Below are 13,221 nucleotides of genomic sequence, written 5' to 3'. Positions count from 1 at the left end.
TTATAATCTAGCAAGTAATTCTATCAAGGCAAGTCACTTCCTCTCTCAGGACCTCAGTTTCCCAGTCTGTAAAATGGGAAGGCAGTAGCCTAGGTGATTTCTGAGGTGCCTTTCAGCCCTAAATCTATGGTCCTAGTAATGGTGAAATGTTGTACTTGCATCATCTCAGGGCCTCAGTTTCCCACATGTGCAATGCAGGTGTCTGACGAAAGGGTCATCATAAGATCAGATTTAGGTTGGAAAAGGCTTTAGAGGTCACCTAGTCCAAACCCCTGATTTTATAGAGAAGATACTATGACCCAGACAGAAGTGACTCGTGTGAACCTATCAGAGCTGGAGGCTGAACCCGGATCTTCCTCTGGATTCCCTGCTATTTCCACCGTACCTTGCTGCCTCTCCCATCCTTCCAGGTTATAACATTCTCTATTTATGATCATGGTCAATCTAATCACTTGCTGTACTGTCAGACTGTCTTATTGCTAGATGCGTGGGGCCCAAGTTCTTAGCTGGAATGAATACCTTTCCTCTATTATCACATTATGCCCCTATAATGGGTTCCTGGAAACAATAAGTTGTGTATGGGCCGTATTTAATGAGCTACATAGTCTTTCTGTGTTGAATACAATGCTAAATGCCCAAGTTTGCCTGCTAGGGCAATAATAGTTATGGGTGCATAAAATTTCCATGATAAAACTGCACTTTCCATGGTTTATGATGCTGTTAAAAGGCCTTTAGCTCATTCTGCTGAGAAGGATTTTACACAAAGGCTCATTTCTGTTGCATTAAGGGAAGTGGAGACTTGCTCATTATTTGGTTATTTGACCAATATAGGAGACCAAATCGGATCATTCAGATGTCGAAGTGGATTGTTTCCCCTTGGCTTAGATGGCTAGCTAGTTCCCATCTTATAGCCACACCTAAATCTATCCTTCCCACCCTTCTCTCTCTGTATATGGCCTATGGAAAAGATTTGTCTTCTTTGAAACTAACCCCTTCTTCTCTTAAGCTAGTTTAAAATTGTACTAAGACATTCTGATTTTTATCCATTTCTGATTCCTTCCCTCAGTATTAGAGCCCACAAATATTGATTCTCTCTCTCTCTCTCTCTCTCTCTCTCTCTCTCTCTCTCTCTCTCTCTCTCTCTCTCTCTCACACACACACACACACACACACACACACACACACACACACACACACACACACCACCCAGCCTTAGCTTCTCATAAGGCAGCCCATTTCGTTTTGGGATAATTCCAATAAATTGGAAGTTCTTCATATTAAGCCTAAAATGTTCTCCACAACTGTCCTTTGATCTCGTTCTGTCCTCTGGGGCTGTGCAGAACAAGATGGATCTTCCCCCCCTCACCCCATGACAGCCCTTTGTAGTTCCTTCCTCTGTACCTACAAAACATTCTCACCTCTTCTTTATGCTATTAAAAAAAAAAACAACGTTCTGTGCTCAGACCCCTAGCTGCCATCCTGTCTGTTGCCCTTCTTATGTTGCCAGTATCGTCAAACTGACGTCTGTATCCCCTGATACCATATCTTATTGAACCATTCCTTCTGCATCCTTCACACACTGTCTTCTTCTCCCAGACTAGAGGTTACCCATAATCCCTCACTTCCTTCCAGAGCGCCTTTTGTCATTGACCCTCCTCCTCGGCTGGTCTGTGCCATGTTCCACCAGGGACCACCTGCTCCTTGAAGCTCTCCTCATGCCTCCATTATCTCTTCCTTCTCATCGCCTTCCCCCACAAAAGAAAAGAAAAGAGAAAGGAAAATAAAATATGTATATCTTACCCTTTTTCCAAGCCGGTCTTGCTGTTCCTCACACATAACAAACACTCCATCTCCCATCTCAGTGGCTTTGCTCTGGATGGACATCCTCCTCACCTCCACTTCTCAGAATCTCTTAGCTTTGTTTGATTTGAGATTCAACACAGGCACTATCCTGTACAGGAAGCCTTCCCTGATCCATGCCCCTCCCCCCTCCCCGCTGCTGGTGCTCCCCCCCCCCCAACTGCCCTTGTGTTTCTCTTATTCCTGTCCTTCATATGCCCATCTATGTACACATGCCACCCCCCAGCCTTCTAAAAGTCACGGACTGTTCCTTCTCTGTCTTTGTAACCCAGGTACCTTAGCACAATGCCTGGTACTTTGTGGGGACTTAGATGATTAAGTCCACATGGCAGGCCTTCGGCTGCTGGATGACAGAGATCATTGTCCAAGTTAAAGCTAAGCCTACAATGGTATGGGATCGCCTGCCTCATCCTCCCCTCCGCCATCCTGGCCGCCTCTCCCTCCCCTCTGCTGTCCTGGCCGCCTCTCCCTCTGCTCCACCGTCTTGGCCGCCTCTCCCTCTGCTCCACCGTCTTGGCCGCCTCTCCCCAGTAACACTCTACCTTGTCAATGCCCCACTTTAGATGTGCTACCTAGAATTGGACCCAACCTCCAGATGTGGTTAAACAGAGGATGACAGCAGGATACCTACCTTCTTGTTCTATCTCTCAAGGCAACGGTGTATGTACTTCTCCATCCCCTGCCCACCAGGTCCTAGAGACAGTTTAGGTGGCATGGTGCAGAGAATGCTGGTCCTGGAGTTAGGAAGACTTGAGTTCAAATCTAGCCTTAGACACTTACTAGCTGTGTGACCTTGGGCAAGTCACTTAACCACTGTTTGCCTCAGTTTCCTCATCTGTAAAATAGGGCTAATAATTTTCAGGGTTATTATGAGGATCAAATGAGATGATTATTAGAAAGCACTTGGCACCTAATTGGTATTTAATACATTTTTATTGATTGATTAAAGCTCTTAGAGTACCTAGCATATAACTATATACAGTATACATGTTAGCTATTATTTTCTTTTCATTTCTGGCAGTTTTTCAAAGAGCTCTATCTAGTGAGTGCAGTAGATGGAGCATCAGGCCTGAAGTCAGGAGGATCTGAGTTCAAATCTGACCTCAGGCACTTACTGTGTTACCCTGAACAAGTCATTTAACCTCTATTTGCCTCAGTTCCTCATCTATAAAATGGAGGACACACTGGAGAAGGAAATGGTAAACTACTCCAGTGTCTTTTTTTTTTTTAAGTAATTGGGGTTAAATAACTTGCTCAAGGTTACACGGCCAGTTATTTCTGGGGGTGGTACTAAGTATCTGAGCCCGGATTCGATCCCCAGGTCATCCCGACCCTGTGGCCGGTGCTCTTACTCGCTGAGCCGCCTGGTTGCCCCTCTACTCCAGTGTCTTTACCAGGAAAACCCCATGGACTTTGGCTACAGGGTCAGGTAGAGTTGGACATGACTGAAACACTGAACAACACACTTGTTCTCAGACTCCCTGGCTGTAGAGGAGTAGGGTTTCATAGACTCCCAGAATTTCAGAACTGGATATCATCATTTGAAGAGGAAGAAAGTGAAGTCTAGAGAGGAGTTACTCATCCAAGGTCACACAGAGAGATAGTAGTAGAGGCAAATCTGGGAGTGAGCTTTCCCAACTCCTTGGTCATTAGTCTTTCTGGTTACACTGTGATGCCTTAAGTCATACCACCATCCTGACCAGGGATTTGAACCACAGCTTCCTGGGTCCTAAGCAGGGATGAGCACCACCCTTCCATGACCCCTCTAGTCTGTTGGGCTCTAGCTGATAACTTTCAGACCAGTCATATTGCTCACCACACTCTCATTGGATTTGTAGATGAAGGCAGAGGAGGAGGCCACCAAGTCTTCATCAGAAGTCATCCTGCAAGATCTGCCTCCCAATTTCCACAATGACTCTCACAGTGAAGTCAAGGTTGGAAACAAAACCATCTACAGGCATCAGGAGATCGACAAGGTATGAGACTGCACAGCACCTCATCACGTCTGTAGCCATGACGTCTCCTTGCATGAAGGGGGAAAAGGGGCTGCTTCCCATGGGAATATGGAGGTCTCACAAATGTTTTTTGCAGAGAGATCTCCCACCTATGGCCATGTGGAGTTCTCCTGTTCAGGCTGTAAGACTTGCACCATTCATTCAACCAATATTTATACTGTTTCCACATGGAGATGATAATTACAACCAGAGGCAATGATGAATTTCTCCTTTTCACATGACTTGTTGAATGAAGAGTGGGAGGGGACGCCCCTGGGGCAGGTGCAGGGGCCTGTCCTGGGGTTCAGACGAGACACTGTCTGGGAAAGCATTTGAGATGAGGTGGAGGGTTCCTTTCTGGGAAGGCCTGGCTGCAGTGGTCATTGTCATTATTATTTAGGGCTGAATCCTGATTACTTTTCATGTGACTGTGAAAGAAAGGGTGAGTGTTAGCAGTCAAGCTGCTTTTCCAGATGTGTCTCCCTCAGGAAAGGACGGGAGCATTGGGACTGACTTGTTGGATGAATTTGGAATTTTATATTCCATTTGACCTTACTGTGCCAATGTTTCCATCCTAGGTAACCAACAATCAAACTGGACAAACAGTTGTTTCAGAGACCATTATTACCACCGTAAAGGATGATGAGAAAAGGAATCACGTAAGTACTGGCTATTCCTTTTTTATTTCCAGTATTTCAGTAATATCAAGCCCAAGCATTGGCTTCTACCCTGAGCAAGAAGACAGGATTATATTTAAGGTTGGAAAGGATGTGAAGAGGTCATCTTATCCAATACTGTTATGTTTCAGATGAGAAAAATGAGGGCAGAGGGGAGAGGGTTATGGGATCACAGATTTAAATCTGGAAGGGACCGCAGAAGCCATAGCTAGACAGAGAAAGCATTTATTGTATACCAGGTATTGTTCTAAGAGCTGAGGATATAAGTATAAGCAAGTAGCAATCATGCCCTTAAGGAAGTTACATTCTAATGGGGAAGGAGAACACATGGAGGGGAGCTGACAGCAAGAAGGGGAATGTGCTTAGTGTCATAGAGTGAAGCAGTCTAGGAAGTTCCATGGAGGCCTGGGACCCCAGTAAGATAAGGCAGGAGCCAAAGGACTTAGGCACCATGGACTACCAACATGGCAGGTTCCTTTAAGCCATGAAGTTTAACAGTATAAGCCCATCCACTATCAGACAGGGCAATGCCAAGAAAGCACAGACTTAGAGTTGGAAGAGGGGCTTCCAGCCCTTCCAGAACTTGGCTCCTGTGTCAACCTCTGATTACCCAGAACTATACAGGTTGTCCTGATACTGAGGTATTCCCCAATATCTTATGCTCAGAAAACATGGTGGCCCATTCATGGATTAGAACTAATGATTAAGAGACAAGCTGAAGTGGGATCTGAGCCAATAGCAGGGATGGGATTGTTGTATTTTGACTTGGAATAGACTTTAAAGTTCCTCTAGTTCAACTCCTCCAATTTTACAGATGGGGAAACTAAGCCAAGAGTAGCTAAGTGACTTTCCCAGCATCATACAGGTACCACTAGCAGAACTGGGCTTTGAACTAAAGTCTTAGGACCTGAGGTTTGGTGATCTATCTGCTATACCACCCTAACTCCCAGAAAGTAGTACCTAGCTTCAAATTTCCGTGTTCTGAGGAAAAAGGGTGGGCCTACATGTCTCCATTCCACCCTGCCAGAATTGCTTCAGAAGGTGTATTTGACAGACCCTGAGCTCTGTCCTATATACAATATATAGGGATCTCTATGTTTTTTTTAATTAAAAAAAAACTTTGTAGGGTTTTTCCTCCAATATATTTTTATTTCATTAAATATTTCTTGATTACATGTAACAAAATTTTTTAACATTTGTCTTTTTAAAGTTTGAGTTCCAAATTCTCTTCCTTCTTTCCCCCTTGAATAGGCAAGAAATTTGCTATTAATTATGCATGTGAAGTCATGCAAAACATATTTCCATTAGTCATATTGCAAAAGATACTTGTGGATATTTTGAAAGCATCCCAATCATTTCCTGATTACTTTTTTGTCTATAGAATCCTTCTTTGTTTAAAAACAAAATGACAGTTAAGCAAAACAAATCAATGCATTGGGCATGACTGACAAGGTATGCCCCATTCCACACCTGTAGTCTATCACCTGTCTGCCGAGAGTCAGGAAGCCTATTTTCCTGTCTGTCAGTTCTCTGAAGTCATGGTTGGTTACCTCATCAATCATCATTATGAGGCCTTTCAGTGCTGTTTTACCCTGTGTTATGGTTTGTTGTCATATAAGCTGTTCTCCAAATATTTTCCACCACATTTGCTGCCTCTGTTCTATATGGATCGTGTTTCTCTAGAGCAGGATTTCTTAGCTCACTATCCAGAGCTTTTTTAGGAATATACTCCAGAGGGTCTGTGAACTTCACTGGCCAAAAAAAAAATTTTAAATAAAACAAAATAAATATTCCATCTTTATTTTCATTAACTTTTGGTTTCCTTTCTAATCTATGTATTTTATTTTATGCATTTAAAAAGATTATTCTGAGAAGGGGTCCATTGGTTTCACTAGTCTCCCAAATGGATGCAGAACTCAATAAGAGTTAAGAAACCCTGCTTTAGGAGGAGCCAGTGGAGTCTGAGCCTCTTAATGGGATCAAGTTAAGGAAAATTGGGTGCCTCCTGGCCTTGCTGGTGTTGGACAGCATTGAGGAAAAGAACTGGGATTTCTTTTATTGGCCCAAGAATCAGGCAACTTGTGGGCTTTTTTTTAGGGGGAATAGCAATTCAGCTAACAAAAAGTAATTCAGACTAACATTTGTTCACACTTACTGTGCCCTGGCAAAGCCAGACTATCCTGTGGAATGGTAGGGATTCTTAAGGCCTTCCAAGAAGAGTCACGAAACCCAACCTACAGCTTCATAGGGAGAGAGGAAATGGGAGGCCGGGGAGAATCGCTCATGGCAGAGAACCCCAGAGGAGGCAGAATTGTTTTGTAGAAAAGCGAGATGACGTGTCCAGGGCTCGGGCTGTAATCTCAGCTCTGGTACTAATTTATTGTGTGACTTTGGACCAAGTCCCTTCCTCAGTCTGGGCCTCGTTCCCTCATCTGTAGGATGAGGACGCTGGACTAGATAAATATTCAAGGTGCCGGCAGCTCTTAACATTCCATTCTATGAATATCACCAGGCTAGAGAAAAAAAGATTTTGTTGGGGCCAAGAGAAGGGAGATAAATACATGACTGAAAAGGGATCAGAGAAATCTTCAGAGAAATAAAACCAAATGGTAGCGATGGATCAGTGTCCCAAACAAATCTGAGGAGAAAATAAGGAGATCCAAGAACATGAGGAAATAATAGACTTCGGGATTTGGAGGTAGAAGACCTGAGTTCAAATCCCAATTCTGTTATTATTCATCTGTGTAATTTTGAGCAAGTGATTCATCACTTGTGGAATAAGGGGGTTGGATTATGTGACCTCTAAGGTCTAGCTCTATGTATATATTCCTATAACAGGAAGAATTAAGATCAAGGAATGGAAAAGGAAGACAAGAAGAGTTAAAAAAACAAGATTGGAAACTCTCCTCCTTTGAGACTTTGTGAGTTGCCCCACCACCCTTTTCCTTAGAGAATAAAGTACATTGTAATTATCCAGGAAAGAGTGAAAAATGAGATCTTTGGGCCACCCTAGAAAGAATAGTTTCATGTTTTGAGTATGCCCGTCTCCAAGATAACACAGCTGGAGAGTTTGGGGCTTCATGCAAAGACCCAGCAAGCTAGCTTTGAGCTCTAGCAGAATTCTCCAGTCTGAACATAGACTCCCAGCATTCCAGAGTTAGAGAGGACCTCAGAGTACATCTGGTTCAACCCCTACCCAAATGGGAATCTCTTCTACATCATCTAGGACTTAGCACAGTGTCTAACATGTAGCAGGGACTTAAATGTGGACTGATCGATCCCTGACAAATGCTTGGGGCTTTGTCTTTAGTCAAATGGCATTCTTTCTACTTTAGTGTAGGTAGGGTTAAAGAGAGATTTAGATATAGATCTGCTAAAAATGCTATGGTTTCATATATTCTTTCATCTATCCACACCCTGGTCAACATTTTATCTGATTCTATTAATGATTAATATATACTTGAATATTTCTAAGTAAGTGATAGATTCTAGTCTATGAAGAAAGGGGAAATCATCTGCCATCTTGGAGAAAGAGATTTTTCTGCTGCAAATTTCTATTCCATCTGCACCCTTTGGCTATTGGGGATTTGATCAGGTGTTTAAAATCCTTTGGCTGGCTTGTTTCATATTGCTGTGAAAGGGAGAGGTAAAGAGAGGGAGGAGGTGAAATGCTGCAAATTGCAAACTAGGGCCCCTTCCAACTTTCACAGTTAATGATTTTCACAGTTGCTTCTGAAAGTATGTAGAAAGAAGAAATTCTACCTTAAAAGAAAAAAAAGATTTTAAAAATTTTATGCTTTTAGTGAATTATGACATACCATATACAGAGAGTCAGCACTTCTAGATTTAAAATCTGTTAAGTGTAGTTAATTAAAAGGCTGCCACTGGAGAGGCCAAATTCTTTCCTCTCCTCCCCCTTTTGGCCTCTCCTTTTCATCTCCTCTTCTTTCCTCCCCTTGTCTTTGTATTAAAACATGTAGAAACCTGAGGCTTGTAGAAGGTTACAGGTTACAAGCATATGAAGGCTTGAAAACTTCACAGATCATGTAAATTATTGGATTGATTCTAGATTTGGAAGTAGAAGGATAAAAGGGACAATTGAGTCTCTTTTCACCTGAGGAGACTGGCCAACTATAATGCTCTGGTGGGGGGGGGGGCACTTGTGGTTTGTCTTCTTTGCAAGGCATTTGGCTAGTACCCACTTCACAGGTCAGCAAACAGACGATTGCTTTCATGGTCAAGGCAGGTTGGGGGGGGGAAGGCAAAGGCAGGAAGAGGGAAGCAGAGCCTTTGGGGATGGAGACAGCAAGACCCTTCACATAAGGAATGGAAAGTGGTGTATGGAACAGGGCTCCCCCTCTGGAAGTAAGAGATAGGCTGTCTCTCATGTCCTCATGCCTTGGGTGGCTAGGTTTCTATTTACTGCAAAGGGCAGGTGGTTATGTTCAGAAAACTCTGGACAGTTAACTCATATGGGTGAGCTAAAAGGAAGGTTAGAATGCCACCCTCCTATTTTTAACAACAAAGGAAGACGAGATCCAGAGAAGCAGTAGGGATTTGCCCAACATCATGGCAGCATTTTGAGGTAGAGCTGTAAGAAAGCTCTGAGGCCGTGTAAACCAACTGCTTCATCTTATAGGTGGGGAAACTGAGGCACAGAGAGTGACTTGCCCAGGATCACACAGCTTTTGACTATGACTCTACACTTTCCACTGTAGCACACTGACAGCCTCTTGAATTCTTTCATTCAATGAGTATTTCTTTATTAAGCACGTGCTGCCTCTACAGCACTGTGCTAAGAACTAAGGATCCAAAGACAAAATAAAAAACAGACCCTCTCTTCAAGGATTCTACATCCTGTTGGAGGAATGTAACATTTCCATGCATAATAGTAAGCACGTGGTTCATAGCTGTGATTTCATTGGTGTGGGGAAATCCCTTGTACCAGAGGAGGTCAGTAGCTTCTAGCCTTAGCTTGACATGCCAAATGATTTGACAGTCACCAAGGTTAGCCCTCTCCATGCCGCTACATGCCCCTGGCTCTTGGACAAAACACAGACAAAGTAAACTCAAATAATTTTAGAAGTGTGTGCTTGGGGCTTAGGGGATGGGGAGTGACTAGCTGCTGTCAGGTATCATTTTAAAATAGATTTTAGTGCTGTCTTTTGTCTTAAATGTCATATTCATTTCCCCCTCCCATCTTCCTCTTGCCCCTTCCAAAGAACCATCCCTTGTAAATAAAAAATAACATACAAATACAGTAACATACAATACAAATGTAAAATATAAACACAGTACAATACAAACAAAAATAACAATACAAATACAAAAAATATGGCAAAAGCAAATAAAGAAGAAGGGAATTTTTTTTAAGCAAAAATAAGCATTTTGAAAAAATCGGACACATGCTATGGCCCCCACACTTGGGTCTCACCTCTGTGAAAGGAACAAGGTGTGGTGCCTTCCCATGCTCTCAGTTAAGATGCAGAATCAGTGACTGGTTTTTCTAGAATTGTGGATATAAAAGGAAGGAGAAGATTTGAATAACTGTTTTAGAGCATAACAAAGGTAAAGGGAAGATTTCAGGCATTTTTTTTCTTTTTTGAGGTTAGAAAACACTTGAACATGTTTGCAGGCATAAGGGAATGAGCATGGTGCCATGGAGAGATCACTAGATTTGGGTTTGAATCGCACTTCCGCCACTTATTACCCATATGACCTTAGGCAAGTCATATAACCTTCTCTGGCCCTCAGTTTTCTTTTCTGTAAAAATGAGTGGTTTTAACTAAGTGATCTCTATGGGTCTTTCCTACTTACAATCTGTGATCACTTTGCCCTACTGGGATTTATGTCAGAAGACATCTAAGTTCTGTCCCTGGCTGTTTGACCTTGGGCAATTTACTTAACCTCTCTGACCATTCATTTCCAAATTTGTTAAAGGGGGAGAATTGTGAAGTTGTAAGAAAAATTCTATAGAAGTGAGAACTGCTGTTATTTCTGGGTTAAAAGTACATTTTTTTTTCCTATTCATTAATTCCTCCCAGAGAGATATCAGCTATTTCCCCTGTAGGCTCTGCAGAATGAAATGATGGTTTCTAATAATTTATTAATTGGAATAAAATTCACCTACAGTGAAATATTTTAAAGTTCATAATGGAGTTTTAAAAACTGGCCCTGGAACTTCCTGGATCAAATATCATTTGAAAGGCATAGGCCCTCAACAGGGGCTTGGGAATCTTTGGCTTTAATGTACACATCAGTGTATGAAGACATTTCTTATAATGGGCCTTGACCTACATTCTGACCAGCAGCATGTGTGCTATCTTCCTACTGGACAGCTGGTTGGGAGAGTTTCCCTGTTCATTTATTTTTCCTTTCTGTGTTTTAGGGAATGGCCTCTTCATGGGTTGATTTCTTTGGTCTCTTGGGTAGCATGTTGTTTTTTAAATTTTTCTTTGGATTCTTTTTTTTTCCAATTTATTTGTTTTTAGTTTTCAACATTCACTTCCTAAGTTCTAAATTTTCTTCCCCTCTCTCCCTAAGACAGCATGCAATCTGATATGGGCTCTACACATACATTCCTATTAAACATATTTTCACTATTAGTCATGTTGCATAGAAGAATTATATTGAATGGGAGAAACCATGAGAAAGAAAAAAAAATAAAACAAAAAAGAAAATAGTGTGCCTCGATATGTATTCTGACTCCATAGCTCTTTCTCTGGATGTGGATGACATTTTCCCCCATGAGTCCTTTGGAATTGTTTTAGGTCCTCGAATTGCTGAGAAGGGATAAGTCTATCAAAATCAGTCATCAAACACTGTGACTATTTCTGTGAACAATGTTCTGGTTCTGCTCACTCAGCATCAGATCATATAAGTCTTTCCAGGATTTTCTGAGGTCCTCCTGTCCATCACATTTCTTATAGCACAGTATTATTCCATTACATTCATACACCACAACTTGTTCAGCCATTCCCCAATTGATGGGCATCCCCTTGATTTCCAGTTCTTTGCCACCACAAAAAGAGCTGCTATAAATATTTTTGTACATGTGGGTTCTTTTCGCATTTTTATGATCTCTTTGGGATACAGCCCTAGAAGTGGTATTGCTGGGTCAAAGGGGATGCAAATTTTTATATTGGCCAGCATGTTTTGAGTGCATATCCTCATTCTTGAATGAACGGGGTTGTCTCCACCATCCCTGCTCCTGTCAATAGACTTAAGGCAGGGAACGCCCCATGGATGAGGGGCAGACCATAAGAACCCTAGAAAGGGGGACAGCTAGAGAGAAGTCTTTGTTCTCTTCTCAGAGGCTTTCCTTCCTAAAAGACCTACATTCTCTGCAGGATGGGGAAAGGTTAAGTATTGCATCATTTCTCAGGGCAGTTGGGTGGCGCAATGCTGGACCAAGAGGAGTCTTCCTAAGTTCACCTCTGACCCCAGACACTAGTTAGTTGTGTGACCCTGGGCAAGTCACTTCACCCTGTTTCCTCATATTACTGAAAAAGATGAGCTCAAGAAGAAAATGGCAAATCACTCTAGTATCTTTGCCAAGAAAACCCTAAACGGGGTCACAAAGAGTTGGACATGACTGAAAAATGACTAAACAAAAATAACACAATTTCTATTCCTCTTTGTGAGGCATGCCTCTGGGCATCATCTATTTCCTTCCTGAGCTTGTGCAGGAGAGACAGTTTGCATGGGTTTCTAAGAACATAGATGGCGTCATAGATACAGAGCTAGAAGGGACCTCAGTTCAGGTTATTTAACCCAACTCCCTCATTTTATAGATGAGGAAGATTTAAGTGACTTACCCAATTCACACAGGTAGCAAGTAGAAGTGGGAGGATTTGAATACAGATCATTGAATTCAGGGCCAGTGCTTTCTCTACTATACTGTACGGTGTCCTTATGATCAGCAATTAACATTTTCATTCATTCAATAAGCAATGATTGGGGGTGGCTAGGTGGAGCAGTGAATAGAGCACTGGCTCTGGAGTCAGGAGAACCTGAGTTCAAATCCAGACTCAGATACTTAACACAAAAACTAGCCATGTGACCTTGGGCAAGTCACTTAACCCCAATTACCCTCCAAAAAGCAAAAAAAAAAAAAAGAATAAGCAATGATTAAGTGTCTACTAGATGAAAGACCCAGTGTTAGGTACTGGGGATTAAAAAAAAACAGTCATAGTTCATAGGTAGCAAGCTACAAGAGAACTCTGAGGTTGTCTGCTCTACTCCCCACATTTTATAAATGACAAACCTGGGGTTCAGAAAGTTTATGTGACTTGTCTAAGGTCATAGAAGTAATAAAATCTTAGAATCAGGATTTGAACCCAGGACCTCTGACTCCAGACCCAGTGATCTCTCCAGTCTACCATATCCCTGCCCTCAAGGAACTTGTATTCCACTGGGGAAATGGAATTCTACATTTCTAATAATTTTCTTTGCTGCATGCTGGTAACATGTAAAAGGTATTGAATTTGACTTTGTATTTATTTGTATTTTTCCCTTTATATTTATTCTGTATATCTCTACCTATCTATAGAATGTAATCTCTTTGAGAACAGAGACCTAGAGCCTGCTTAAGGCCTCAAAAGGGAATTCTCTATTGCTATAGTTAATTACCATCAGAGTAATAGGATTTGACCAGAGTTAAGGAGCAATCCCAACTACAAAACTCACTC

The 13,221-nt window shown here is 42.1% G+C and overlaps 1 protein-coding gene across 2 annotated transcripts in view; it reads left to right on the top strand.

Annotated features, from left to right (window-relative positions):
* The window catches only part of DKK3 (dickkopf WNT signaling pathway inhibitor 3), a 69,082-nt gene that overhangs the window by 7,668 nt on the left and 48,193 nt on the right, over positions 1-13,221 (top strand). For both annotated transcript variants that reach the window (XM_069091232.1, XM_069091231.1), the window contains exons 3-4: positions 3,699-3,836; positions 4,433-4,513. In XM_069091232.1, the coding sequence (XP_068947333.1) occupies positions 3,699-3,836; positions 4,433-4,513 (219 nt within the window). The remainder of the gene's footprint in view (positions 1-3,698; positions 3,837-4,432; positions 4,514-13,221) is intronic.

The sequence above is a fragment of the Petaurus breviceps genome, unplaced genomic scaffold (assembly GCF_028583685.1).
Source record: "Petaurus breviceps papuanus isolate PSGF00001 unplaced genomic scaffold, PetGlider_PUasm1.0 188, whole genome shotgun sequence".
Lineage (NCBI taxonomy): Eukaryota > Metazoa > Chordata > Mammalia > Diprotodontia > Petauridae > Petaurus > Petaurus breviceps.
The sequence above is the reverse complement of the archived record's forward strand: the minus strand, read 5'-3'. Positions and strand labels throughout refer to the sequence as shown.